Source organism: Arvicola amphibius, chromosome 6, assembly GCF_903992535.2.
Source record: "Arvicola amphibius chromosome 6, mArvAmp1.2, whole genome shotgun sequence".
Classification (NCBI taxonomy): domain Eukaryota; kingdom Metazoa; phylum Chordata; class Mammalia; order Rodentia; family Cricetidae; genus Arvicola; species Arvicola amphibius.
In genome coordinates, this window is record NC_052052.2 from 84,073,902 (window position 1) to 84,101,664 (window position 27,763).

Here is a 27,763-nt window from a genome sequence, read left to right on the forward strand (position 1 = left end):
TGTAGACAGATATGCATGGACTCACAAAATCAAGATGTTTATTTTGTTCTCTTGCACACAACACTTAAACCATTCCCGTTCCACCAATCCTGCTCTCTGGGAGCTCACAGTCTCTGAAACAGTCAACTTGAAATGTAGAGCTAGTGTTTAAGGCATTACGTCAAATGCAGTCTTGTCATTTAGATGACTCTTCGGAAGTGGCTGGAAAGGGTAGGCTCAAGATTAAATGATATGATGATGTACACCCTGCCTCACTTTCCTGACTCTAGTAAGGAACCCAGGCCCACTGTCTGAAAGAGAGTTTGGGATAACCCTACCATAGTAGTGAAACTCTGATGGATTGCTGAGGAGGTTCCACATGTGGGCAATGGGGTGTTGAGTGTTCTTCCATTTTGGATCTGTAACTCTGGAGAAAGGTAATCCTTTACCTAGCTTTACAGAAATTCTAATGGGGCGACTGCTTCTTGAAGCAAACTTAAGACCTCCACCTGGTTTGTAAATACCAACTTCTAATTGGTATGATAATTATAATCACAGCATTGAATGTCTACTGCATCAGGAAACAGACTTTAAAAACTAAGCTGCCTGGGATAAAGACAGAAAGGGAAAAGTAGGCAGGGGCTAAAGAAATCCAGACACATAGGAGCTGGGCATTAAAGTTCAGGAGCATAGGATTTAAGCTTTCCCTCTTCCTGTACTAACCACACCCTCTAGAACCTAGTCTGGGATCTCGAGTGCAGGTTTTGTAGCAGACTGCTTCCGACCCAAACCTCCCCTGAAGACCCTGTCAGAGTGAGGTTTCTCTTGGTCTCAGACTCAGCACCTCGTCCTAACTGGCCTTGGTTCTTCTCATTACTGATAAGGTCCTGTTTCTCATAAGTGTATGCTTTATTTTTAGGATTTTTGGGGTTAAACAAGGCTGTGTTTAACCTGACCTATGCTAGAGAAGTGATCCATATCTGAGCTGCATCTCAGCCCCTGGAAGGTGTTTTATGGCAGCTCATCTGGAGATCTTTAGAAAGCACCAGGGTCACCACTAAGTGTGTTTTTTGTATTCCCCTGGGTTTATTATTCCTTGGCTTCTGAGATAACAACAGGCTATTTGTCCTGTAAAGTTGGGCTCTGTCAGTACCTGTCATTCACTGTGCAAGATTGAACTAAGAGAAAAGCAAAGCTCTAAAGTTAATTTCTTAGATTTTTTAGCCTTCATCCAGTAGGCTTATAACCCTTTCTTGGTTCAAAGCTACCAAAATATATATTCCTTGTTCTCTGATGTTTAATTGGCACCGTAGAGAGAAAGTATCAGAATCACAATACTGGGCCAACAAGATAGCAGGTTTGTTTCTTCTGCTCCGAGGCACAACTGGATCTAGCACCAAAGAGGGCAGGGTATAACAGACTAGCATAGGAAGAATCACTTTAAAGAGGTAGTTTGGGAACAAGCCTGCAGACTAATGATTGACAGAACATCCAGTGGGATTTACTGAGAAAAGGGTTTTGGCCACTGTGATCTATGCAAGTATGTTGTGAGCACACATAAAGGACTAGAGACTTTGTATACATGTGTGAACTCTGGCTATAGTCCACATGAGTGTGTTGTGAGCACATATAAAGGACTAGAGACTTTGTATACATGTGTGCACTCTGGCTATAGTCCACACGAGTGTGTTGTGAGCACACAGAAAGTGTATCTGGAGCTAAATAAAAGTTTGTGGAATGAATAAGTATTAGCCAGCAGCATTTAGGTGTGACACATGCCCAAGACATACCACCTACCAACCAGCAGTTAAAATTCTCATGCTGGATACCAGGTAGCCCCACCTTCTGTCCCTTCCAGGTACAACTTTGCTATTTTAATGCCAACTCAGGGTAATCCTCTAGATTGTCAGCAGAAATATCACCTAGAAACTTAGAAATGCCAAATTTGGTAGCACTAGGGTTGAGGTCCACCAAGTATTGTCTTAACAAGAAGCCCTCTGGGTGACTCTGAAACATTCTAAGGTTTGAAAATCATTTGTTTCGAGGGAAACACACAATAATAGGAAAAAATTACAAACTTTTGCTTTGTTCATTTGGGACAAACCAATGTCTGAGTCAAAGAAAAATGCCAATGGTTTTATTTAACAATCTCTATTTCTATAGTCTCAAATTGATTGTTCTGTTTTTGTTTTGACTGTAAGTTCATTTCTAATCAAAGTGTTACGTGGAAACACAAGTTGATGAGCGACAAGAACACATCTCCACAGACTCGACACCTGCAGCCCCACACTCTCCACACTCCATAGCACACCTAGAGAAAGGCACTGTGTGTTCCCGCTCACTGAGGTAAGAGGAGATTATTTTCTAGTATGAAACTGAAGTCCCGAGTTGGGTGAGATGTCCCTAATTACCACCAATCCTGTTTGAAGTTAAAATCCTTTTCTATCACTGACCCAGAATTCCACCCACATATTATCTATTTAAAACAAAAATACACAAAACCCCTAAAACAGAAAAATAAAAAGCAGATAACCAAGTCATTAACTAGGAAGCTACCTGGATTAGACAAGGTTCAGGATTATGACTTCTCAAGAGAAATGTCAATGTCATCTTATTAGAAGAACCACTACTCAGAGACAGTCAACTAAGCCTCTATTCAGTAAGTGTGTGTGCATAGAGACAGGAGAGAGAAGGGATGACTGGAGAGGGAATCATATCTTTCGGTCCCAAGATGCTTCTTACAGAATCGATAAGGCCACATGTGGAGTCTGATGTTAATGGCAATGCTCTGTGATGTCCACTACCACTGCCTTCTTCCAGCTGAAGAGAAAGTATCCTGTCCCAGCCCCTGCTGCTACTGCGATGCATAGGTACCCATTGTAGGTCATGAAGATGAGCATGAGGAAGTAGCTGATGACCACTTGGATAATGTGCAGCACTGTCTGCAGGAGGTGGGGGAAGCTCAGCATCTGCTGCCTGGGGGGTAAACAGAGAAAGGACAGTCAGACTCGGGAGTCTGCAGGCCAGGAGAACAGCTGGCTGCAGCTGTTAGCACAGCCTTCCACTGGACTGCACCACAGCTATGCTGGAAACTCAGAGTGCGCGCGTGTGTGTATTTGGCAAGACAGAGCTTTCAATTTTCCTCAAACTGGTCTCAAGTTCACTATGTAGCCAAGAATGGCCTTGGATTCTGATCCTCCAGCTTTCACAGAGTGCTGGGATTACAGGCATACATCATGCTTGACTAGATTTAACTTTTGACAGAAAGGATCAATTGCATTCTGCCATTCTTTCTATATCTTGACTATACATTCTTAAAATGACCACTACTATTTAGCAAAGATTTAAAAAAATTGGGTTACTTTCAACTTCTCCCAAAGTGGCAAACACTTGCAACTTAGAACAACATGTATGTGCCTTTGCAGACTGTGAGTCCAATAACCCATAAGTGGGAACTTCTAAAGTCACATGGAATCACTAACTCAGGAAGAAAAAAAAATACGTGCTTTGTTACAGTATTAAGACAGCTCTCTAGAACTTTCATTTGGATCTATTCCATCTTACCCAACAGTTTTGTGTGTCTCCATAAGGATGGTTCCGTTTGGTCCTGGGACAGGCATGGAATTGTAGCGAATGCTGACTTGAGACTTACGCAGCAGACCTTCTCTGGCTATCTTGAGTCCTTCATAAAACATTGCTAGTAAAAACACTGCTACGAAAGCTCCAGCCATCTCTAAGGAGGGAAGGAGAGGAGGAGGTAATGGTACAGTCAAAATTATCAGCCAGGGAGCTGCAGGTGCAGTGGCCCCGCCTGTGCTCAGGATGATGAGTGCGGGCAGCCTGAGCTACATGACAAGTAACTATCCCAAAACAAAATGGAAAAAGTGTCAGTCTTAGTTTGTGAATAGTTGGATGGTTGCCTCTTTACCCACTCAGCAGAGATAAGATGTTATTGAAAAATCACCGTCTCTGCTCAAGAACATATTGACTTTCTGATTATAACCCAAAACATCTAGAATTCTGAAAAAAGGAATAGCCAGCTGCTGTTTTGTTGTTTAACAGGGTTGTTGTGTGGCCCAGGTTGATCTTGATCTTCTGGAGATTCTCCTGTCTCTGCCTCCTGAGCACTGGGATTACAGGTGTGTACTGCCACAGCCAGCTAAAACAACCTGCTTTAGAAAGTGCTGCTCCTATATTTTGTATAGGCATTTAAGATACATATATATATATATATAGTGAAGAATTGATAAGATGAATTTATTTCTTTTTTTTTTTCAAAGATTTATTTACTTATTATGTATACGGTATTCTGCCTACATATATCCCTGTAGGCCAGTAGAGGGCACCAGATCTCATTACACGTGGTCGCTGGGAATTGAACTCAGGACCTCTAGAAGAGCAGTCAGTGCTCTTAACTTCTGAGCCACCTCTCCAGCCCCAGTTGAATGTATTTCTATGACTAATTTAAATTTAACATACTACTTGAACTAAATGCTTCTGCCACCTTCTCCAAAATCAAATTGGTTTATTTCAGAAATAAGCTTGGTACCTAAAGCAGTTTAAGTGACCATTAAGCTCATGCTATTGCATGTAAATGTAAAAGCATACCAATACATGACAGATACAAAAAGACAGGTGCCAGCTACATAAAAAGAGTGACTATGATATACCACATATCAGAAACAGGGAAACCATAGTTTGATGTAAAAGAGAAAACACTGGTTTAGAGAGTTCTAGAAAGTAGGATTCATGTTTTCGCTCTGTCATACTAGCCGTGCGATTCACTATTTGAGGCTTATTTATCTGTAAACAGGCAGTTGTGAGGTCAATACTTTTTTGAGGCAGTGTCTATGTAGTCTGGCTGTCCTTGAATTCTCTATGTAGAGTAGGCTGGCCTTGAACTCTAAAACATCCTCCTGCCTCTCAAGTGCTGAGATTAAAGGTATTCACTACCATACCTGCCAAGACTTGATATGCTTCTAGTCTTAGGCCTAGGACCAATAACAACTTAGCAAACAAGAAAAGGATTGTAGAAGATATTTATCTGGCATTTTAATTATTTTTCAGTGCTCCAAAACATACATATGAATTTAAGGAAGCTTGCTGGAGGATCAAAAACATCTTCTGACTAGGGAATAGGAATCATGATGGTTATGTAGCACAACCACACTGATCTGGTAATAGGACAGAAAGAGCTGCTGATTTCCAAATTTATGTCACCATCTCCCATGTGATCATTATCTTCAAAGATGACCCAATGGTTACTCACCTCCAGGTGTGTTGATTACCAAACCAGAGAATAAGAGTTCCACATTCTTAAAGCCAAAGTGGAAGGTCATAGTCTGCCAGAAAACCAAAACAAGTCAGTCAGAGAAGATTGAAGACCCTAATGAGAATCTTGGGCAAAGAGGCTTACAGTAACACATCTAGACAAGAAGAAATACTTGAAGCAGTGGGAAGCTTTACTATTATGGGCACTGAGAGTTCCCCCAACACCTCACCCCCATCTCATGTCCCTTTCTCTTTTCTATATAAAACACAAAACACCAGGACTTAATTTAGGGAAGGGTGAATTTCAAAAGAAACGATTAATGAAATAATTCTAGAAAGTCTTGGTTCTGGTGTCACTTGGTATGTTGCCATATGAATACAGGCAGATCACTTGACTTGCAGGGGAGGGGGAGGATCTGCTTTGTTTTCCCTCTTTGATAACCCCCCAGTGCTAAAATCCCATGTTTCTATTATTCAAGTGTGTGGCAAGGACACTTACCATCATCATGCCTTCACCGTGGGAGTGTGAGGCCGAGGTGGTTGGGTGATGATGATGAGGTGGCATGGTACTGTTGCTGTCCATGTGAGTCATCCCCATATGGTTCATCCCCATATGTTCGGAAGTATCCAGTTTTCCAGAAAAAGATGACAGTCAGCAGAAAAGTCTTTTAAGAAAAACAATTATATATTAAGGACATATTTTCTTGATAAACACTTTGCTGGGTGAACAAATGCCTTCTGAGATACAGAAGTAACTTGGACTACTAGGAATCACCTTTGAGACGAAGGACAAAGGGCTTGTACTGAAGGCTTGACACACCCATTCCTTATTCTGTAGGACTACTCCTCTAACTAAGACACATGTTTAATGTGTGTTCAGTTTAAATTGAAGGTAGAGGAAAAAAGCCTCTTCAGAGCGCAGGAAATAGATAATTTGAAGTAATTTATAAGTGGGAGCCATTAACAAAATGTAACTGCTCTAAGGCTTTCTAATCATAAACATGAGTAGATAAAAAGCCACAACCTCAGATAATTCTCCTAATTGGGATGGCCTGTGTTTAACCAGGATATTTGGATTCCACTTAAGAGGACAATCAGTTTTGAGCTCAGGAGAAAGGTCTGCTGTGGCCTTAGGCAAGGAATGTGCCCAGCCGTCAGACATAATTTTAGTCCCACCAGGACATCAAAGTTAAGAACACGAAAAACAAGGTATAAATTGGATGGTCTATATTAAGTTTAGACACTGCATATTCAGCCTTGTATCTTTGCACCACGTTAATGCTTTACTGTAGAAGTCAACCTGAGTCAAGGCACAGTAGTTCCCATAGCTGCTGTGCGGGCAGGGGACTGGGAGTTTGGGACACAATGTGCAGAAGGAGTTATGTTCATAAAACCTGTCTTTTTTTTTTTTTTTTTAAGACAGGATTTAGCCTGTCTGTGTAGTCCTGGCTGTCCTGGAGCTTACTATGTAGATCAGGCTGGCCCTGAACTCTGAGATCTGTCTTCCTCTGCTTCCTGAGTGCTGGGATTAAAGGTGTGCATTGCCACTGACTGTAAAAACCTATCTTTTTTTCTAATTTTCATTTACTTTTATTTGTATGAGTGTTTTGTGTGCATGTATGAATGTGTATCACTTGTGTGCAGTGCAAGAGGAAGCCAGAAGAGGGTGTTGGATTCTTTGGAACAGGAATTACAGATGGGTATGAGCTACCATGTGGGTGCTGGGAATAGATCCTGGGCCTTATGAGAGAACAGCAAGTTTGCTTATCCTCTGAACCACCTGTCTAGCTCCTGAAATCTCTTTCTGTGTTCCTCAACTCCAGGATGTAGAAGAAATTCAAAATAGGAGCAGGGCATGGTGGTACAGGCCTGTAATCTCAACATCAGGAGGTTGAGGGAGAAATAGTCAGAGTCTGACTATTCAAGTGAGACCCTGTCTCAAAAAAGGAAAAAGAAATTCCAATTAGGTATCCAGGATCTTGAGTCTGAGTATGCTTCTGATGACTCATGCTCCTATCAGGGGCCAAAGTCAAAGCTAAGTACTAGTAGTTCAACAGCAGATAAAGGGAAGTACTTGATAAGGAGAGAAGTGAACAGAATAATTTCATGGTGTAATTTGCACCATGAAGGGATGAATATACAGGGTCGCACGACATCCTAAGATGTGGAGAAGAGATGCAGCTCAACTAGGAAATTTACAGCCAGGAAACTACATGTCTAACTCAAGAACACAAGTTTTGAAGCCACCTTTGCCTCAACTGCTACCCCATGACTCTATGACAGTAGACTTACATAATTCTATCACACAGGCATAATCAAGGTTCCACTTTTAACTTCAGTAACTGTCATTCTAGACTCTACATTATCATTATAGAGTTGACAATCTAACTAGTCCTTTTAACACCACTGTTATGGTATTAAGATGTTGAGCAGCGGTTTTGCTCATTAAAATTTTATAATAAATACCAAATAACAACATATAAAATAGTGAGCCCACAAATGCCAATGATGAGACAAAATTGCTCAGCAGTTAGCAGTTTTCCTTTAAAAAAGGAAATTATGGCCAGGTGGTGGCGGTGCAGGCCTTTAATCCCAGTGGGAGGCAGAGGCATGCTGCTTTCTGTGAGTTCTAGGCTAGTCTGGCTTAGAAGAGCTAATTCCAGGACAGGCTCCCAAACTACAGAGAAACCCTGTCTCAAAAAACCAAAAATAAATAAATAAAATAAAATAAAATAAGGAGTCAGAATGACTAATACAGACATGCAAACAGAAGTTATAAATTTTATTTTCTTTCAGTGCAGGCTGGAAAATGATAAGATTAGAAAAGCATAAAAGATAACTTCATTCCGTGTTATCGACAGGAATCCAGGTCATGGACAGGCACGGGAAGATAAAGAAAGAGCCAGACCAATCTTTCTTTAGACTGAAGAGTAGAAGGGGAAGCTGGGCAGGCGCACCTCGCAACGTGGTCTCTTTAAAGAGCAGAGCACAGCACAGACTACTTGAGCCCTATGCCCTTATTTCTTTGAATTCTGATAACACTGTTTTCAGTAATAATATCTGAGGACCTGGAGGTTTTCTTTTATTCAAGCCCTATGTACCAATTATAAAAATCTGTGTAATGGTACACATTATCAGAAACCCTTCAGACAGATCAGTGCCCTAGGAATCCAAGCGTTCAAAGCTCAAGAAAAGCTCTAAACTGTGTGCACCTGCCCCGCAGTGCCATGTGTGTAGGCTGCGGTCCACATTCATCCACACTAGGGAAGAGAGCAGGAAGAGAACCAGCTTGTTTTTCTTGTAGTACACAATAGACTTCTGTAATGAGAACCTTCAGCAAGGCTTACACAGTGGGGTCTGGACAGGGAGGAAATCATCATATAAATAGTGTATGAAACTCCAACCTGGTGCACCATTGTATTCGTTAAGCTTCTTCTAATGGCTGTAGCTCGGGGACACAGAATTTGCTTTGCCTGTGTGAGGGCTCTGAATTTGAACCTAACAGTGACTGCGTGAGATTAGGAAAAATCCCACAGGTCTATGTCAAACCAAAATTATATATATAATTTATATTATACATAATTATATGTATAATATAATGTATATGTATATATATATATATATATATATCAGGAAGAACATAGAAATTCTTACTTATGGAAACACAATACATAAGGGCTGGAGTTAATAGCTCATTGACAGAGGTCTTGCCTAGCACTGCTGAGGCCCCTAGTATTAATAACCAGCATGGCAAAAACAAACATTCTGTTTTATTTATTTTTTAAAAATTCTGTATCTTTATTTACTTTTACTGTATGAATGTTTTGCCCTGAATGTATGTTCATGTATGTATGTTCCCATGTGTGCGTGGTCCCTGTGGAGGTCAGAAGAGGGCATCAGATCCCCTGGAACAGGACATAAAGTGGCTGTGAGCCACTGTGTAGGTGCTGGGAATTGAACTTGGGTCCTCTGCAAGAGCAACCAGTGCTCTTAACCATTAAGCCACCTCTCCAGTTCCCTTAAATTTTAAATCATAATATGTAAATGCTAGTCTATATTTTTTTCTGCCAACTTAGCTTTTCAGCGATATGCCATGTGTCTGGATAACCGATTGTATACACAAAAAAAAACCAACCAAACAAAAAACAACAAAAAACCCGAAACAACGACAACAATAATAAAAAACAAAACAAAACAAAACCAAACACACTTAACCCATTCATTCCGTCTAGAACAGAAATTCTATTCATAGGCAGCAAAATGGTATTTGTTGGTTTTCCTCTGATAGTTTAAAGTTGACCCAAACTTGGTTTATTCTAGAATGAAAATGGATACTGGCAGAAGAAGAGTGAGTCAGAACCCAGAGCACAATCTGAGTGCTCTGACTTTGTGCAATCCTGGTGGCTGGCTATGTGACTTATTCATGTCGTGTTTCCCAAAGTCCACAGCAGCTTGCTCTCTTAAGAATTGTTTTCTGTAATTTAGTTCTACCCTTATCACCTGTTTCTAAGAACTGGGCTCAAGGTCCACAAAGCAATTGCTATACATTTTATGGAATCAAGTTCTCCATTATAAAGCAATTAGTGGAACTTGAGGGAGGGCAATGGTGAGTAAGAGGCGGAACTTTAAATTCTGCCATAAAGCATTGATTCAATGGGTTTCTGTTTGGACACACTGTGAGCATATGGTAATTACATGCTAAAACTCAACTTTCTCTTTGCTTCTTATTCTCTATCATTTCTTCAGGTTTACATGTCATTTATAAAGAAGAAATAACAAAACATGGATAGAACAGAAAAAAACAAAATCCTTGATTCTTAACTGATAAAATCTACTTGCAATACTGTTATGTTACTAGGCTTCTTTATAAGACAGCAGAAAGAACAGAAATACTGTACTTTTATTTATATTGTTGCCATTCAGAATAAGCTAGTTCTTTAATAGAATTCAAGTGGGCCCCCTACTAGAAAAACACATTTGTATTAGAAAATGTAGAAGCAACTTAACAGCAGGCATGTGTTAAGCTCCTCGTATGGACAACTTGGATTGTTAAAAAAATACAAAACAGTCTAAGAACTGACTTCAAAACAAAACATGGCACAGACTTTTAAGGAACTAGTCCATATAACCACTAAGAAAGCTCCACTCAGCTTCTCAGGAGTACCTTTAGAGATACTAACTTGAACTTGGTTCTGCTGCCCTGACGGTAAGGAAATGATCAAGCCTCACAGGACACTCTAGTCAGGACTTGATCATAATTCTAATTCTTTAGGTCCCCATAAGATTATCAGCGTCGGGGCTGGAGAGTTGGCTCAGAGGTTTAGAGCACTGGCTGCCCTTCCAGAGGTCCTGAGTTCAATTCCCAGCAACCACATGGTGGCTCACAACCATCTGTAATTTGATCTGGCACCCTCTTCTGGTATGCAGGCAGAACACTGTGCACACAGTAAATAAATAAAGCTTAAAAAAAAAAGGTTATCAGCGCCCCCCAATCAGCAGGAAGTAGCCTGGAAAACTACGCCCACATTCCCAAAAAATGGATTATGGATGTTTCCCTTTGTTTAGAAGTTGGTTATTTATGGATAAAGGTCAGAATGCTAAACAAAGGAGATTCAGAGTTCTTGTTTAAAAAAAAGGGGGGGGGGTGCTGTGGGACAATGGTCTGAACCCTGTCACTTGTATTTTAAATAAACACCTGTAGTGTCTATGCTGGGTAGTCCTGCTGTTTTTTTCTGTGCCCTCCCTTCCTGAATCTAAGCAGAGTTGTCTGTTGAGGAACACTTGGCTAGTGGGACAGAGAGAGACTCGCTACAGGTGTTTATACAATTTCTTTTTATTACAATTCAGTCAGTTTACCCCCAAGAACTATCAGAAAAAGGCAATTTCCCCGTTCTCTACCAAAGACTCGCCTAAAAGATCATCTCAAGGCAGGCCACGTACAGACAGCCCTGTAATCCTAGCATCTGGGAGGCAGATCACAAGTTTAAAGCCAGCCTTGAGCTACATAAGGAGACCAAGTCTCAAAAAACCAAGTCAAGTCAAGTAAAACACAATGCTTAAAACGTCAGACTCTGCAAATCCTAGAATCTCTAGCAAAATAAAAATGAAATTTGGACAGAAGCTAGAATGCAACAAGAAGTCTAAATCCCGATGGCATTCTGAGCCTCAGCACTCCCTGCATTTCTAATAGGTGTCCTGGCATTACACAATGACAGAGGAGAAACACTCCTTTGGACTCACAGGAGGCAATAAGGAAGTGGTTATACTTGGCATGCAGGTTCTCTACATAGCCTAGGCAGATGTAATCCAGAGTCTTGGACAGTTTTTCTGGAGACTGCCTAGGCCTTTTCTGACTTCCATGTTAAGAAAAATAAAGAAGGCTTTTATTCATAAAATGATTTATATTTCCTTTTAGACTGGTAAAACATAAAACAGACACTCAGCTTTCCTGCTTTTGGCAAAAAAAAAATATGAGAAACTCAAGGCCAAACACATTAAACCACAATAAATAAGAATTCATGTTTATGGACTATAAGTAACCAGTTCAGCTGTGCAAATAGTACCTTCTGATGACCTGTAAGGACTAGCATATATCCTATTGGACTGACTGTTTCAAGTGCCTTTCAAAATCTCCTTGTATTAAAGATTGATCTACTCCTCGACAGATGACCTTTGAGGACAGACTTTAGGGGAACTTTCCAACAGCTAAACTTTAAATTCTCTTGATGGTTTTATGAAAATCTCTCTCTCTTCTCTCTTAGCTTTTCATACTTCAAAAAGTTCCTCAATCACCTCTCTCTCACGTGCGCACACACGCGCTCTCTCTCTCTCTCTCTCTCTCTCTCTCTCTCTCTCTCACACACACACACAATTTTTCTCTTAGCTTTTCATATTTTAAAAAATTCCCCAATGAGCCTGTCTTGGTGGCTCACGCCTTTAATCCCAGCACTTGGGAGGCAGATCTTTGTAAACTGGAGGCTAACCTGGTCACATAGTGAATGCCAGAGCTATACCGTGAGATCCTGTTGCAAGCACTAAGAAAGCCGCAAGAGAAACAAGGTTCACTCTTTTTGCTGGCTGATAATAAAAACAAGGCTAAGGGTCACCTATAAATCCTCACCTGCTTCTCTCCACAGTACTGGTTGGGCTGAGAGAGACGCCAGAATGGGTTAAGGATTAATTTAGTGAATTTTTTTTTTTTTTGCAGACTTTCAGCGATCACTATCACTATGTTATTTTCTCTTTCTTCACCATGTGTCACAGAAAGCATTACTGCAGGTCATCTGTGGGATCCCTGAAAGCACTCTTCTGGGAAGGAAACCAGGCTGTGCCACTGTTCATATTCGGGCAACAGTAGAATTCATGTGGCTGTGTTACTTATACATTAGACTCCCAGGGAGCATCAAAAGTAACCAACCACCAGACACATAAAGGAGAAAACCACTTTAAACAATTCGACTCAAGAGTTTTTCTTTATAGAAGTGGCCAGGGGGGCTGGAGAGATGGCTCAGCGGTTAAGAGCATTGCCTGCTCTTCTAAAGGTCCTGAGTTCAATTCCCAGCAACCACATGGTGGCTCACAACCATCTGTAATGAGGTCTGGTGCCCTCTTCTGGCCTTCAGGCATACACACAGACAAAATATTGTATACATAACAAATAAATAAATAAATAAATAAACATTTTTTTTAAAAAGAGAAGTGGCCAGTAATCTAGGCAAACAAGAAATGCTGCACGGATTGACAGGTTTTTAAAATCATAAATCAGTAGCTATCAATTAGTGGCTCTTCTACCTGGATGAGGCTCTTTACTAGGAATATCTATTCATCAAGAACAGTAATTCGACTTTCCTTGTCTCCAACTCTAATTCTGTCTATGGACAGCAAACCTGTGATCTGATTCTAATCCGAAAGAGACAAAAAATACCATTTCTGGCTATTAGCTGAAGGTCACCTTCTCACGTCATAAACATCATCAGCACACATTGCCCTAGTATTAAGCTTGTTTAGACTGAATAAGCCAGGTAGAAAACCTGTTGGGGCAAGACAGATGCTGGGGACTGACTGCATGAGGAATTACACGAGAGAAATCACGGCAATGTCAAACAGTGTTTAAAATGCTCCTATCCAGTCCCCACACCACTAACGCATTCTGGACAAACATGAGTGGATGGTACAACTACCACATAAGCAACAAAACATAGGAGAGGAAAAAAAAACTAGTTTAAACATGAGACCATGAGACTTGGTAATTAGTTTACTATGAAAATTGTTTTATACTTTAGAGGTTCATTTTTCTTAACCGTAAAAACAAGACAGTATATTATTAGTGGAAACCTCCTTCTCCATTCCCACTTGTATCTAGTAGGACAGAATGCTTCTAGTACTCTTACTACTGGACTGTAAGTTCAGGGAGCACCATGCTTATTTACCTTTGGATTGCCTATATTTAACACTCTGAATACAGTAATGAATTATAATAAAAATCTTCATAAAATTTTTTTTGAGATGATCTCACCACACAACTCTGGCTAGCCTTGAACTCAGAGATCAACCTGTGTCTGGCTCCTGTGTGCTAATATTAAAGACGTGTGCCACCACACCTGGCTTCCTTAAGAGTATACTTAATTTCCTCTTTATTACATTAATGAATCTGACATGTTATATAGTATCTGATATGTTTCAAAACTATTCAATAGCTTTATTGTAAGAAGTAGCAAACTGTAGTTGATGTAGAAGTACCATAAGCAAGTTTGTTAGCCTTACTTTGGGCCCAAGTTAAATCGAGGAAAGGGACTTTGCAGGTAGGACTACTCATTATTTTTTGTAGTGGTAGAACTGAACCCAGGGTCCTATACCTTGACAGGGAACACACAAACATATAATAGAGGAAATGAGAGAACTGTCGGATTAATGTACTTAAATGTACTCAGAACATTTATTAAATAAATAATTGCATAGAACCTGAAAAAATGTTAAAAAAAACATCCTTTCTGGGGGCTGGAGAGGTGTCTCAGAGGTTAAGACAACTGACTGCTCTTCCAGAGGACCTGGTTCAATTCTGAGCACCCACTGGAGGCTCACAACTGTCTGTAACACAAAGATCATCCCTTGCACAGACATACATGCAGGCAAAACACCAATGCACATAAAAAAAATCCTTTCTGAAAATCAAACATAGTATTGATGGAGGAGGGTCATCTGTCTATGTGTTACTTTCATTGGTTAATAAAGAAAATACCTTGGCCCTTTGATAGGACCAATTAGATAGGCGGAGTAAACAGAACAGAATGCTGGGAAGAAGGCAGTGAGGCAGACGCCTCAGGTAGACGCCATAGCTCTCCTTTCCGAGATGGACGCGGGAAGACACCACCTCGTTGTGCTACACAGATTTCTAAATATGGGTTAAAGCAAGATGTAAGAGTTAGCCAGTAAGAGGCTAGAGCTAATGGGCCAAGCAGTGTTTAAAAGAATACAGTTTCTGTGTAATTATTTTGGGTAAAGCTAGCCCGTGGCTGGGAGCTGGGAAGCGGCCTGCAGCTCTAACAACATAGTGTCTTTTCAGGATGGAGGAAGCAAGGCACAGAAAGCCTCACTGGCCTGTTCAATGCTTACTAGAAAGATGAGTCCCCTTTGCTAGAAGCTGCACAACTAGCCCACTCTCTGTAAGTTAGAAGATCTTCCGGCCGTCTCTGGATCTCACCAACAGCTCTGTTCCCACCTTTGTGCTTACATTACTCCTGGGCTTCAGACAATCATTTCTTCAGCATCAGAAGCCTACCCTTCCAATCTCTTGGGCAACACGTCCTTCCCATCTTTCAGGGTCTACCTCTAAGACTGCTATATATCTGTAAAACATCATACCTTTCCAATCACCTAACTGGGGCTAGGTAGCAACAAACCTTAAACTGTTTTCACGACCTTTTCAATCTGCGCTAATTTCTGACAACATGCCGAGAGAACGGTGTGAGAGAAGGTACAAATGGTTGACTGGAGGCATTTCTTCAAAGTTCCTTCTTATCAACACAAACATTTCAAACCTCTTCTGCAGACTTACTTTTGACATGCTAAGGAAAGACGCCTGGTTTCAAGCAAAAAGGACCCCCTGGAAAAACCTTAGAAGTCACAGTATGGACCTTTCTGTAAACATAGGACTTTTTAATAACTGCTCCTACGCCTGTGGAGACATGTCAGGATGTGTATTGCTCCATTCCAGAAGCTTAAGTGAACTCTTCCAGCCAAGACAAATGCAGAAGTTCCACCAGGATCTGAATCATGCTATTTGATGGTGATGATGTTGGTCAAAGAACCAGCAGCCCAGGTTAAACCAGTATCTCTACTGCAGGTGCCTGCTGCTTCTCAAGCTGTAATGTGCTTATTCAAGGCTGCAATAGGAAGGAACTATCTTCCCCTCAACTAGCATACTGATTTATACCTGACTCCTCTTCATGTGGATGTGTTTTACTAAGACAGATCTTAGCTTACACCCCCCTCCCCACAACATCAGTGACTGCTAGGTAGTTTGTCTTTAATATCCTGCTTTAAAGACAATGGACAACATACACTATTGAGTCCACAAGCTTGGATGTTAGTTCCAATATTGTCACACAGAATTATTTTGTGCAAAACACTTCTCAGTCTCAGGACCACTGACATTTTGAGCTGGAAATCCTTCATTACAAGCTGCCACACGTTACAGCATCTCCATCACACAGTAACAGCTAGGAAACCATGCCCACCCACACAGACTCACTCCTCTCTACAAAATTCCCAGGCACCATGAGTTCAAGGCCACCTGAACCTCTATGGTAAATACAATTAGAAATTTGAGTTCTAGCTTTGATTATTTTTCTTATACATTAGGCAATTTAACCTTTCTGGTCATAGGTCCCTCAGTCAAGGGATGGAATAATGGAATAATTTATCTTTAGTGTCTATTCAGTTTAAAAGTTCCGAGGTGAACAGCAGTTTCAATAAAGCAAACACAAACGTGTCTTCTAATGCACTTGGAGTAACAGCTGGTATGTTTTAGATGTTCTGACCTTTTAGGCTCTTTAGCATTTACTTATCAAACATACGTAGATCACCTAGCACTCTCCAGTGCACTCTTTTATTCACAGTCCGCTCCTCTGAGAGGCATTCCTTTGCTGCTTCTGAAGTGGAGCTGCCGACTGGTGTACAGCTCTGCCATCCCTGGAACTCAGAACAAGTCAGTAAAACTCTGTGAGAACAATATGACACATAAAACTGGGATAATAACATCACAACATTATAAAAATCAAGTGTAAATGCATATATGAAAGCAACAGCTACCCTAGTAACACACATAGTAAATAATAAATGCTAATTATTTTCTTCCTAATTCAGGTGGTTCTCAAAGTGCAGTCCAAAGACTACTTGGATCAGAATCATCAGTAATGTTGCTGAAAATAAACCACGAAGCTAAGGAGATGAGGTCCTTATCAGCTTGGGCTACATGATAAATTCAAGGTCAACCTGGTCTACCAAGTGAGACTTTGTCTCAAAAAAAAGTTATCTATTCACTTTGCGTGTTATGGTTTTATAGACAAAGTGATATTTTTGGGGACTGAAAGGATACATGTTTGATATACCCCTATTCTGTTCCTACTATGTATGCTTCCCTCCACAGTCAACAGAACAATGTTCCAAATTTCTACTCTAACACCAAGAAACACATTGGAAACCAGAGATATGTGCATGCATTTACTGCAACACATGCACACTCACACACACTTCCTCAGGGTGACTGCCAGTCTCGGTAACATACGAGGGATGAGGCACTGAAATGTGTGAGACATTTGTGCAGAGAAGAGGAAAGGCGAGGACCTGCAAGGGGAGCAGAGGCCGGATCATACCCTCCCCCCCATTACCCTCTGCCCCAGGCGCCATAGAAAATCAACACAAAACAACACAAGGTTCTGGTTTAAAGCTGTAAGAACACACAGCTAATTTCAGAAATGGCCTGGGCACCTAGCAGCAGAATGAAGGTAGGGGTAAGGAGAAAGAGAAAATTACAGTTTAAGTATGAAGGAAAACACCGGATGTGACGACATGCAACCCTCTGAGCCTGAGATTCCAGAGGCAGAAGCAGGAGGACCAAAAGTTCAAAGTCTCTCAGCTACATAAGTAATTCAAGGAAAAATGTTAGTAGCAGCTGGCAATTTTGACCTGTTTTATGGTCTCTAACCTCAAAACTATGAAGGTGCCACACAGTTCAGAAAGTTACCATACATACCCTGTAATTATTACACCATCTGAGAGGAGGGTAAAGCACAGTGCTCTTTTTAATCTCAATCCCTCTGTAGATTGCTATAAAAAGGGAATCTCTCCACTCCTATGTGTAAGACAAGTATGACTGGGAGATGGTCCCCTTTCCTTCCTTTCTTTTTTTCTTTTTTTTCGAGGCAGGGTTTCTCTGTGTAGCTTCGGATCCTGTTCTGGCACTCACTCTGTAAACCAGGCTGACCTCAAATGCACAGAGATCCACCTGCCTCTGCCTTCTGAGTGCTAGGATTAAAGGTGTGCGCCACCACCGCCTGACTCCCTTTTTCTAAATTTATAATATATTTACCCTGTAAATCAGCTCTTAAATAATGCCATACTGAAAACCATTAGAAAATGTGCAGGACTGTGATACAGTAGCCTCAGTGCAGTCTGTAATGCCCAGCAGAAACCCCATTCGTAGGAAAAGGACATGTGCTAAATAAACCCTCTTATGCAATGCTAGTGGCTCCTAGTTTTACCTTATCAGCTCATAATTCTATCTAAGGCATCTCCAGAGCTACCTCACTTATCAAATAAAAAAAAAAGAAATATGGTTTTAGCAACCACTTAAAGACATCACCAAAATGAGACATGGCTTATCTAGACAATTAGTCTTGCTTACCCTTTCTTCCTTTGGGAAGCTTAAGTACATCTGTTTATCTGTCTTCTGTGCACTTCTTTTCTTAATCTTCAAACTTGAGCCTATATTAAAGTAACCTTAATGTTCCTAAAGGTTTCAGAGACTTCCTCAGGCCACTGAGGATGGCAGCATAGAGCTGTGCCTGTCACCTCACAGCTGATAAAGTTACCTATACAAGGTCTCCACTGAAGAGTTTATCTCTAAATAATACAAGTTAAGATGTTTCAAAACTTTCTTTCTTTCTTTCACTGTGCATTGTCAATTAACACCCTGCAAATTATAAGTCCGTCTTCAGTTATCAGTCCCAACACCTTGAAACAAGCTTCAAGATATTTATCCTAAAGGCAAATATATGAACTCTTACATGTATAAAGAAAGCTATACACTACAGGACTGTATCTGTAATGCCAAAACACTGAAAATACAACCCAAGTTCACTGATTAGATATATTTCCAGAAAATGAGATACTTTATAGCCATTTAAGAGTAAGAAATGTCTGCCCACCTTTATAGGATGATCTTCCAGATATATTATAAAATAATATATGGTAGGGGGAGCAGAGCACACTGTATGATATAATCTATAAAAAATTTTAAAGGGAAAAAGTATATACACATAGTTTACAATTTGAAAATTAAATGATCAGGTTCAATCCTTTATTTTCCAGTGGGGAAACCAATCTACATGTTATTAGAGAATGACATTAACCATTTGCCTCTGCAATGGGACTCTCTGTAAGACTCAGCCTTCTTGTTTCCTCAGATGGTTTGCTGGGAAGTGTAAGCAGGAGGGACTTCTGAGCCGCACATACCCTGTTTGAGCAGTGAACAGTGGGAGACTCTTTTTCTTTAGCCCACTCTCCCCTTTCCACATGAAGAAGATCAAGTATAAAGCTACATTCTTCACAGAGGCCTTTAGAAAGCTTTATTTGCTTGTTCCCCATAGCACGACTCAAATCTGATCCAACAAACAAACGGAAAAGGCCCTTTAGTTATGCAACGGCAGAAGGCCCAAGTCCACTGAGGAGTGATCTCCTGGGCACTGCACTCTACTTTTCTGCTACCACTCGCTGCTGGCTAAGTCACATCCTGGAATCAAGGAAGCAAGAGATACACTCTCTTTATGCTCTTACTGCTCCACTGTAGTCAGGGTGCAGTTTCAGAACTATTTCAAGCATAATTTATGTAAAGATTTCAGCTTTATGTATAGTTATCTGAGTGGAGCCGAGTACTGCACCATCTTCACAGATGAAGTTGTCACATATTAGCTACTCAGAGAGTAAAGGCACTTGCTGAGCAAACCTGAACCCAAGGAAAGGTGGAAGGAAAGAACTGACTCCACAAAGTTGTCCTCTAACCTCTCCACACATGTGGATTCCTGTACCCACACCTGTATACAAAAGTAAATAAGTAGTTCAGCTGGCCTGGAACTTACTATGTAGCCGAGGACAACCCTGAATTCTGGTCTTCCTGCCTCACTCTCCAAAGCACACAGCCTTTGTCATTAGATTTAAAGAGTCCCAGCTACTCGGACACACACAGGGAAAAGATTTCTTTGGCTACTTGTTGTAGTCAAAGACTAACTGTACTTGCTACAATCCAAAGTCTTTTATTGTTTAAATTTTTCTTTAGTTGCAGAGGATTTCAACTGTCCAGGTTATAACGTTGATGTACCCAGAATGTGATACGACACAGAAATTACAAAACAGTTGACTTGTTCTTTTTTTTTTTTAAATAGAAAACTGCAATTAAATAAAGGAATTTATATCCCACCGAACCACTAATTAACAAAAGATGATTTTATCAGAGTGCATAAGGGAGTACAACTGAAAACAAGAAAATTGCTCCTGGGTGTGATGATGGTTCAGACCTTTAATCCCAACACTCAAGAGGCAAAGGCAGGGTGAATCTCTGTGAGTTCAAGACCAGCTTGGTCAATGTAGTAAGAAGTTGTTGCAAAACAAATGCACAACAAACCCTCAAAACACTGAGTTGTGTGAAAGGCGGACAGCGGCTTCGTGGTATACAAGTGGTATCCAAGCAACAGGTGCTGAGCTATGACCGGGAAGAGTGGTACTTTAGACCTGAGCCCAGTCACCTGCTAGTTGTGTGAACTCGAGGAACTTGTTCACTCAACATTTCTAAAAAAATTTATTTTTTATTTTATATGTATGAGGTCAGAAGAGGGTATCAAATCCCCCAGAACAGTGGTTCTGGAGACCCCTGGGGGGTGTTGAATGACCCTTTAGAGGGGTTGCTTATCAAATATCCTACATATCACATATTTACAATATAATTCATAACAGTAGCAAAATTAGAGTTATGAAGTAGCAATGAAATAATTCTACGGTCGGGATCACTACAACATAAGGAACTGTACTAAAGGGCCGCAGCACCAGGAAGGCTGAGGACCACTGCTCTAGAACTAGAGTTACAGGCAGTTGTAAGCTGCCATGTGGTGCAGGGAAGCAAACCCAGGTCTCCCGCAAGAGCAGCCAGTGCTCTTAATCATGGGCCCATTTCTCCAGCCACAGAACTTTTAGCATTTTAGACATTTTAGATTTATTTATTTTTATGGGTACGAATGTTTCGCCTACATGTATTATATGTACCATGTGCCTACTTGATACCCATGTAAGTCAGAGAGAGCATCAGATTCCCCGGAATTGGAGTTACACATGGTTGTTAGCCACCATGTAGGTGCTGGAAATTGAACCCAGGTCCTCTGCAAGGGTAACAAGTGCTTTAACTACTGAGCCACCTCTCCAGACCTCATTCAATACTTCTTGCTCATGCACTTAATGAAGGTACCATGATGAAGCCCTACCCCAAAGACAGTAGAAGAAACATGTGACTAACTACAACATAATTTGAGATGTTTGAGTTACAGATAAATATTGTATGGGAAGCTGATAAAAAGCTAACAAAGGCTGGGCATAGTGGCACATAACTTAAATCCTAGCATTTAGGAGGTAGAGGCAGGCCCTTCTCTGAGCTCTAGGTCAGCCAGGTCAGCATGGTGAGACCTTGTCTTAAAAAGGAAACAAACAAACAAAAAAACTAAAGAGAGAAAAAGCTACGTGACAATGGAGTAGAGATTATGAGTACACAGTCAACAGCACTCCCCTTCACTTTATAAACCAAGTAACTACATTCTAGTACTCGGAATTACTTGACAGTTATATAGTTCTCTAACATATGTACTTATTTAGGGAAGAACTCAACAAGGCTAAAAAGGGGCCATTAATGTGTCACTGGTTGCTAAAGTTTTACTGTTAAGCCATTTTTTTGAATTTACTTTTGAATGCAGTCTTCCATGTCATGCTGTATTGCATAATGTCCTCAGCCTACAAAAGCAGGTTATATACAAACCCCTAGGGTCACTGTGTAAAGGAAAAGAGGTAGGGTGGATCCTTCTCAACCTCTTCCTTCTCCACAGGGTTTGCATTCCTAAGGATGGGCCCCTCCTCTGCTTGGGGGGATGTTACCTAAATCATAAAACCCAAAGCCATGGAACTTCAAAGGCATTTTCTTCCCAGTACCTACTATAAGATGTGTGTTATGTGTTTGTGTGTGATAAACAGCACACTGTAATAAGTATAAGACTTTTGACAACTTGTTACATAGCTAGTTACAAAGGCCAGCTTTTTAAAAAAGCTGTTTTAAAAAACAGCTTTGTTGTGCTAAGAGCTAAATGTGGGAGTATAGGCACGAGCAACTTCCTACTGCCTCCATTCCCTGCCCCCAGTCATGCTTGTCTGGCAAACTTTAAAAGGCAGAGTTTTCTGGATGATTTACTTGACATCAGTTGAACTCTTGTCAATATAAATGTTTCATTTTTCTGTGATAACTGTGCCTGTCATCTTTTCCCTCTCTTGGCACTGGCACATAAAGACTTAACAATAGAATCAAATTAGAAACAAGAAGGGAAGGAATGACCTAAAGAGCAGAAACATTTGACAGACCACACACACAAACATGCACGCACGCAGGCACACACACAGTCGCTGGTCTCAAGTTTGTTATCTGCTTGCCTTCCCTCTCGCCTCGCCCTCCCAGTGCTGGGATTACAGGCCACCATCCCAGCTAACCAGGGACCTCTAGTATTTGATTGTAGCTTCACAACAGTCATTTCATTTTATGTACAGCCTGGAACCTTTGTTTTCTTCAACCTGAACTTTAGACGGTAATCCAAAGAGAAACTGGATTGAAGTAGTGTTTACCATGCTTTACCTCAGTCAATCTGCATAACCCCACATTCTAGGGATTACATTTTTCCTCTAGAAACTCCTGAACTAACTGGATTTTTAAATCTCATGCCGTGGCAATAGAGGGAGGTAGATCTCTGACTTGGAGGCAATCCTGGTCTGTATAGCTCCAGAATAGTTGGGGATACACAGTGAGACCCTGTCTAAAAATCAAACAAAAATATTGATCATGTCATTTAGAGTATAAATAATTTCATGCTGATCTAATTGGAAACTTGTCATCTTGAACTCAAATATGGCTTTGGGTTTTTTTTTTTTTTTTTTTTTTTTTTTGGTTTTTCGAGACAGGGTTTCCCTGTAGTTTCTAGAGCCTGTCCTGGAACTAGCTCTTGTAGACCAGGTTGGCCTCGAACTCACAGAGATCCACCTGCCTTTGCCTCCCGAGTGCTGGGATTAAAGGCATGCGCCACCACTGCCCGGCCTGGGTTTCTTTTACATATTTTTTTTAACTCTCTGAGTCTATTATTAATCTTAAACTCTCAGAAAAGAATCCTAAAGAACCCTGAATAATTTGATTTAGGAGGAAGAGATTTATCAATGTGGCCACACCAAGAAGAGGGAAAAAAATGTACTGGCCCTCCCCCTACAGTCCACCTTCAGGATTCTGAAGTGAAGGTGCAGTTTCAGAGAGGCCTACCTAACAGTACCAGTCAAGGTGTGGCTCCACACAGCACTGAGTCTTCTGGAAGGTAGTCAGACAGGTTTAAATCTCTTTCCAGGAGAAAGGGTTCTTCTCTGGCTGGCCCTGGCTTTAGACTCCTTTTCTCGTAGCATGTCTAGAAGCTAAACTGTGGGGACACAGGTATCCCTGCTAGGTTGGGTACACCAACACTAACTGAGCACTTACTATCTGTAAGTGTTCTTCTAGCACTGTATGCCTTATGTGAATTAACTCATATGACCTTCAGAAGAACTCCAGAAAATGGGTACTATTATTACCCCTATTTTACAGAAGAAAAAACTCAGCAACTTGTCGAAGGCAAGTTAAGTGAAGAAATCTGACCCTAAAGCTTAAGTATATGACTTCTACTCTACAGAGCCATTCTAGTGGTTGTGTCTATGAAAATAAAGTTGAATGCTTTGGCTAGACTAGGTAAGAGACAGTCACGTAGATGCCCATAACCCATTGTTAGATGCAGGAATCAACTCTAAAGGTTGGCAGAAAATTTCATGAAAATCTAGAAAAATTTTGTAGTCAGGATGCTTTGTGAATGGCTTTTAAGCAGTTATTGTATGTTGAAGAAAGCAGCCATACATGATTCAGGCCAGGGGTTGATAAGCTTTCTATAAAGGACCAATTACTAAACATTTAAAAACTGTGACCCATGCCGTTTTCGCTGCAGATACTCAACTCTACCTTGTAGAATGAAAGTACCCCTAGATAATATGTAAATAAATGAGCACGGCTGTGCTGCATTAGAACTGTAAAACAGGCAGCTGAGGTAAGATTTGCCTGTAGTCCGTTGATCTCTGAGAACCATACTCCAAGAAAAAAATTGAAGTTTTAGATTAAAAACAACAAAGCCTACAGAGGATATTTGTGCTTAAAGCTGAAAAAGGATGGGTAAAATGTGTGTGATTCCCTACTTTAACAGACTTTAGTTAGCCAAGCCACAGTCCTAAGTGTAGCAGGAAAAGGACAACTCTTGTCTTGGAAAATTTTGAAAGCCCCCTGTAGGCTGGTGATACGTAGCCTAGTGGTAGAAGCTTGCCCAGCTTGTGCAAAATCCTGGCTGCAATCCCCAGTGCCATGGGGACACACGCCTGCCTGTGTTTGCCAAAGCTGCTCCTTCACTCTGGAAAACCTGATCTCCTCCCAGCATCCTTTTGGAATTCTGTTCATCTTCAAAGCCCTTTATGTAACCCTACAATTTCATTAGTTCAGGAATCTAAAAAGGAAAAGATTAATCCCCAGAACGTGAGGTTATGCAGATTGGCTGAGGTTTAAGGCATGGTAAACACTGTTTAGGGCACTGGTATTAATCTTAAAAACTTCAATCCAGAAACCGGGTAGTGGTAGCACATGCCTTTAATCCCAGCACTCGGGAGGCCCAGGCAGGCCTCTGTCCAGCCTGGTCTACAGGAGAGTTCCAGGACAGGCTCCAAAGCAACATAGAAAAACCCTGTCTCGGAAAAAAAAAAAAAAAAAAAAAGAAAAGAACCTTCAGTCCAGTTTCCCTTTGGATTACAATGAAGAGAAGATAGAATCTCTTCCTACTTTGATATTCTACAATAATTTCCTAGAGGTTCATTTTCAATTGACACAAAGTTTTACACACAGTAGATTCTGAGGTAGTATTTCTCCAATTGTATTATATATTCTGCTTTTAGTGACTTGAGTGAATAGAATACTATATACAGTTTAAATCTGCATTCAATTCATATCTCTATACCACCGGAAGATAGTAATGTGAACTTGCCTAATAAAAAAGTTGTCATTTTTTGCAAATTTGATTTGAAAGGAATTATTAAATTTGCTGCTTCCTAGTTAATATTCAGGAAATCTCACACTCTCTCTCTGTATGGATGTACAATTTTCATTATGTAGCCCTGGCTGACCTGGAACTCATTTTATGGACTACACTGGCCTCTAATTCTCAAGATCCACCTACCTCTGCTTTCCAAGTGTTAGGATTGAAGAAGTGTGCCACCACACTTGGTGATCAATACATTTTCTACACATTCAGAGTTGTATGGTTAGGAAACAACAAACCCACTGAACTGGAACCTGAGCTCAGGGCTGTGTTTGTTACTTATCTCTGCACTCCCGGTTCTCAGCAGACTTGTCTACATCTGATCCGTCCCTTTTTAAAGGTGTTTGGGGAACCTGGCCCAAACTCTGATGTGTTACAAAGGCTGGGGTAGGAACTCAGGTTTCCTGACTCTAATCCAATAGTACCAAGCTGGATATCCTAATCCAGGAAGACCAGCTTTGCAGAAGCACCAGATCCTACATTTCCAATTCTAAGCCTGAAAGGAAGACTCATTTCTACCTTTCTCTTCCTCAAGTTGCTAATGGAATTCAAGATCAGATACTATGCCTGCCTACTGTGTCCAATAACCAAACAGGCCAGTTTTAGGGTTACTAAAAATCTAAGAAAGGCCATTTAAAACACCCATGAGAAAAAAACTCCTCCACCCAAGAATGTAAGAAAAGAGCTCAGATGTTCTCTTAGGAGGACCTCAGTGAGAGTTCGAGGCCAGTCTGGTCTACATATTGAGTTTCTGGGAAGCTAGGGCTACTACATAAATAGACCATCTCAAAAAAATAAAACCACCACCACCAACAACAACAAAAAACCAAACATCCAAACAAACAGACAAAATCCATGCCGGGTGTATACCCAGCACTGAGGCAAGCAGATCTATGAGTTCAAGGCCAGCCTGATGTAGAGTGAGTTCCAGGACAGCTGGGACTACATAGAGAAACCTTGTCTCAAACAAAACAACAAAATACCAAACAAAAACCCCCAAAAAACTAAGAGAGAGAGAGAGAGAGAGAGAGAAACCTATCCACACACCCCCACACCCACTCGAGTTCACAGTGTGAACAGAGCTATTGCTCTAGGCCTACTGCATATTTCAGTCATCATCGCTCTAACAGTCAGATTTCACTGCTTGAACCGTCTTAATCTGTAAAATAAACACAGAAGCAGAGCAATGGCCTTATCTGAAGATAAACACGAATAATTTACTTACAAAAATTGTAAGTAATGTATAATATTTCTAGTTCTTTTATCCCCCTTCTCCCTCCTCCCCGGGAGTTTTAGACAATAGTACAGTCATCTTCAATGAACAAAAGAGATCAAGCAACCCAGACAGTTCACAGCCAGTACAGCATTTTTATCTTTCTGGAAGCTACCTATAAAAAGACAAGAGCCATCTCTTTGGGTCATGGGGGGGGGGGGATAAATTAAGGAACCAGGGAACAAGGATAAATTCTGTTAATTTATCTAATAAAAAAATTAAATGAGAACCCACTGTGGGCAAGAAGGCTTACAACTTAGTAGTTCAAAAACTATAATAAAGAAGGAAGTGCCAAGAGGTACAAAGTTCTCTGGGAGGGAGCTACCCACCCCTTCAACATCATCCTAACACTAAAGCATTCCGGTAAGGGACACTTAGAGGAACGACCTGACTGAGCAGAAAAACTGAGAGAAAGAACTCTGACATTGTGGAAATGGACGCTACAATCGGACACACTATCTGCGTATCCACAGCGTGGCTAACCAGGTCTGGTTCATGATCGTTCAAAAATGATATTGGATTAACCCAAAGAAATACAGAACACAGAACGCGCGCATGCACACACACGCACACGCACACACACACACACACACACGCACACACGCACACACGCACGCACACACACGCACACGCACACGCACACACACACACACACACACACACACGGTGAAGACTTGAGGCGGAGAAGTCAGCAACAAGTAACATTGACCTAAAACCTTGGCAGCAAAACTCAACCCAGCAAGTGTGAGCTGATGATTTTCTACTTTCAAAGTCCCATCATCCACCCTCCCGAATATCTCAGCTCTTCCGAACCTCTCTGGATTTTAGAATCGGGGTCCTTCCCCAAGCCGTATGCTACACAGTCAAGTAAAGAGCCAGGGCTGTCCTTCACTCGTCGGCTCTCTAAACCCTGATACAAAGGATCAGGTTTTCCCTTTACTCTGCGTGACCTCGGACTAGTCACCCAAGCGGTTAGTTTTCTTGTTTGCAAATTTGTTGATTACGAAGAGACCCGGATAGGACTCGATGATCGCTGAGATTTAAAACCTTGGCAAGCTGCACAAGGAAGCAGTGGACACACGGTCCTTTGCGTAAATGGGGAAACTGAGGCCCTGAGCATCCTGCCTAAGAGCATAATAGCAGTAACGCTGTAGGGGCCAGGCCACCGCACGGCTCAGATCCCCAGACTTCTAGTCACGGGCTCTTTCTCGGTCCACACAGCCAAGAGGAGCGGCGGGGGGTCCTGGTTCGGGAGGGGAAAAGGACCGCGAACACGCTGGGACTGGGATAGGAAGGGGAGAAGGCCTTACCTTTCCAGGACGAGCTCCGCCGCCCGTGCCTTCCTCTCGGAACTGGATCCCCTCACCCGGTCTGGACTTCTCCCAAGCCCCCGCCACTACTGCCCGGCTCGACGTGTCCCACGACCGCAGCAGAGGCCACCGATTCCCGCCCTGGACCCGCCCCCTGGGTAATCGGACCAATCCTCCCTCCGAGCCTAGGAACTCCACCCTCTCCGGGGGCTGGCGTCACCAGGCGCTCACCGTCTCATTTGCCTTTGCTCCACCTTCTCCACCGC

General features: G+C 41.4%; 1 protein-coding gene across 1 annotated transcript; it reads right to left on the bottom strand.

Moving 5' to 3' along the window:
- Positions 1-12: 12 nt before the first annotated feature.
- On the bottom strand, positions 13-27,630 carry Slc31a1 (solute carrier family 31 member 1). Its single transcript, XM_038335282.1, has 5 exons — positions 27,498-27,630; positions 5,750-5,915; positions 5,249-5,321; positions 3,544-3,712; positions 13-2,955 (listed from the first exon to the last, which is right to left on the bottom strand). Exons 2-5 carry the CDS (start codon positions 5,861-5,863, stop codon positions 2,754-2,756), a joined length of 558 nt encoding a protein of 185 aa, XP_038191210.1. The 5' UTR covers positions 5,864-5,915; positions 27,498-27,630; the 3' UTR covers positions 13-2,753.
- Positions 27,631-27,763: the final 133 nt, after the last annotated feature.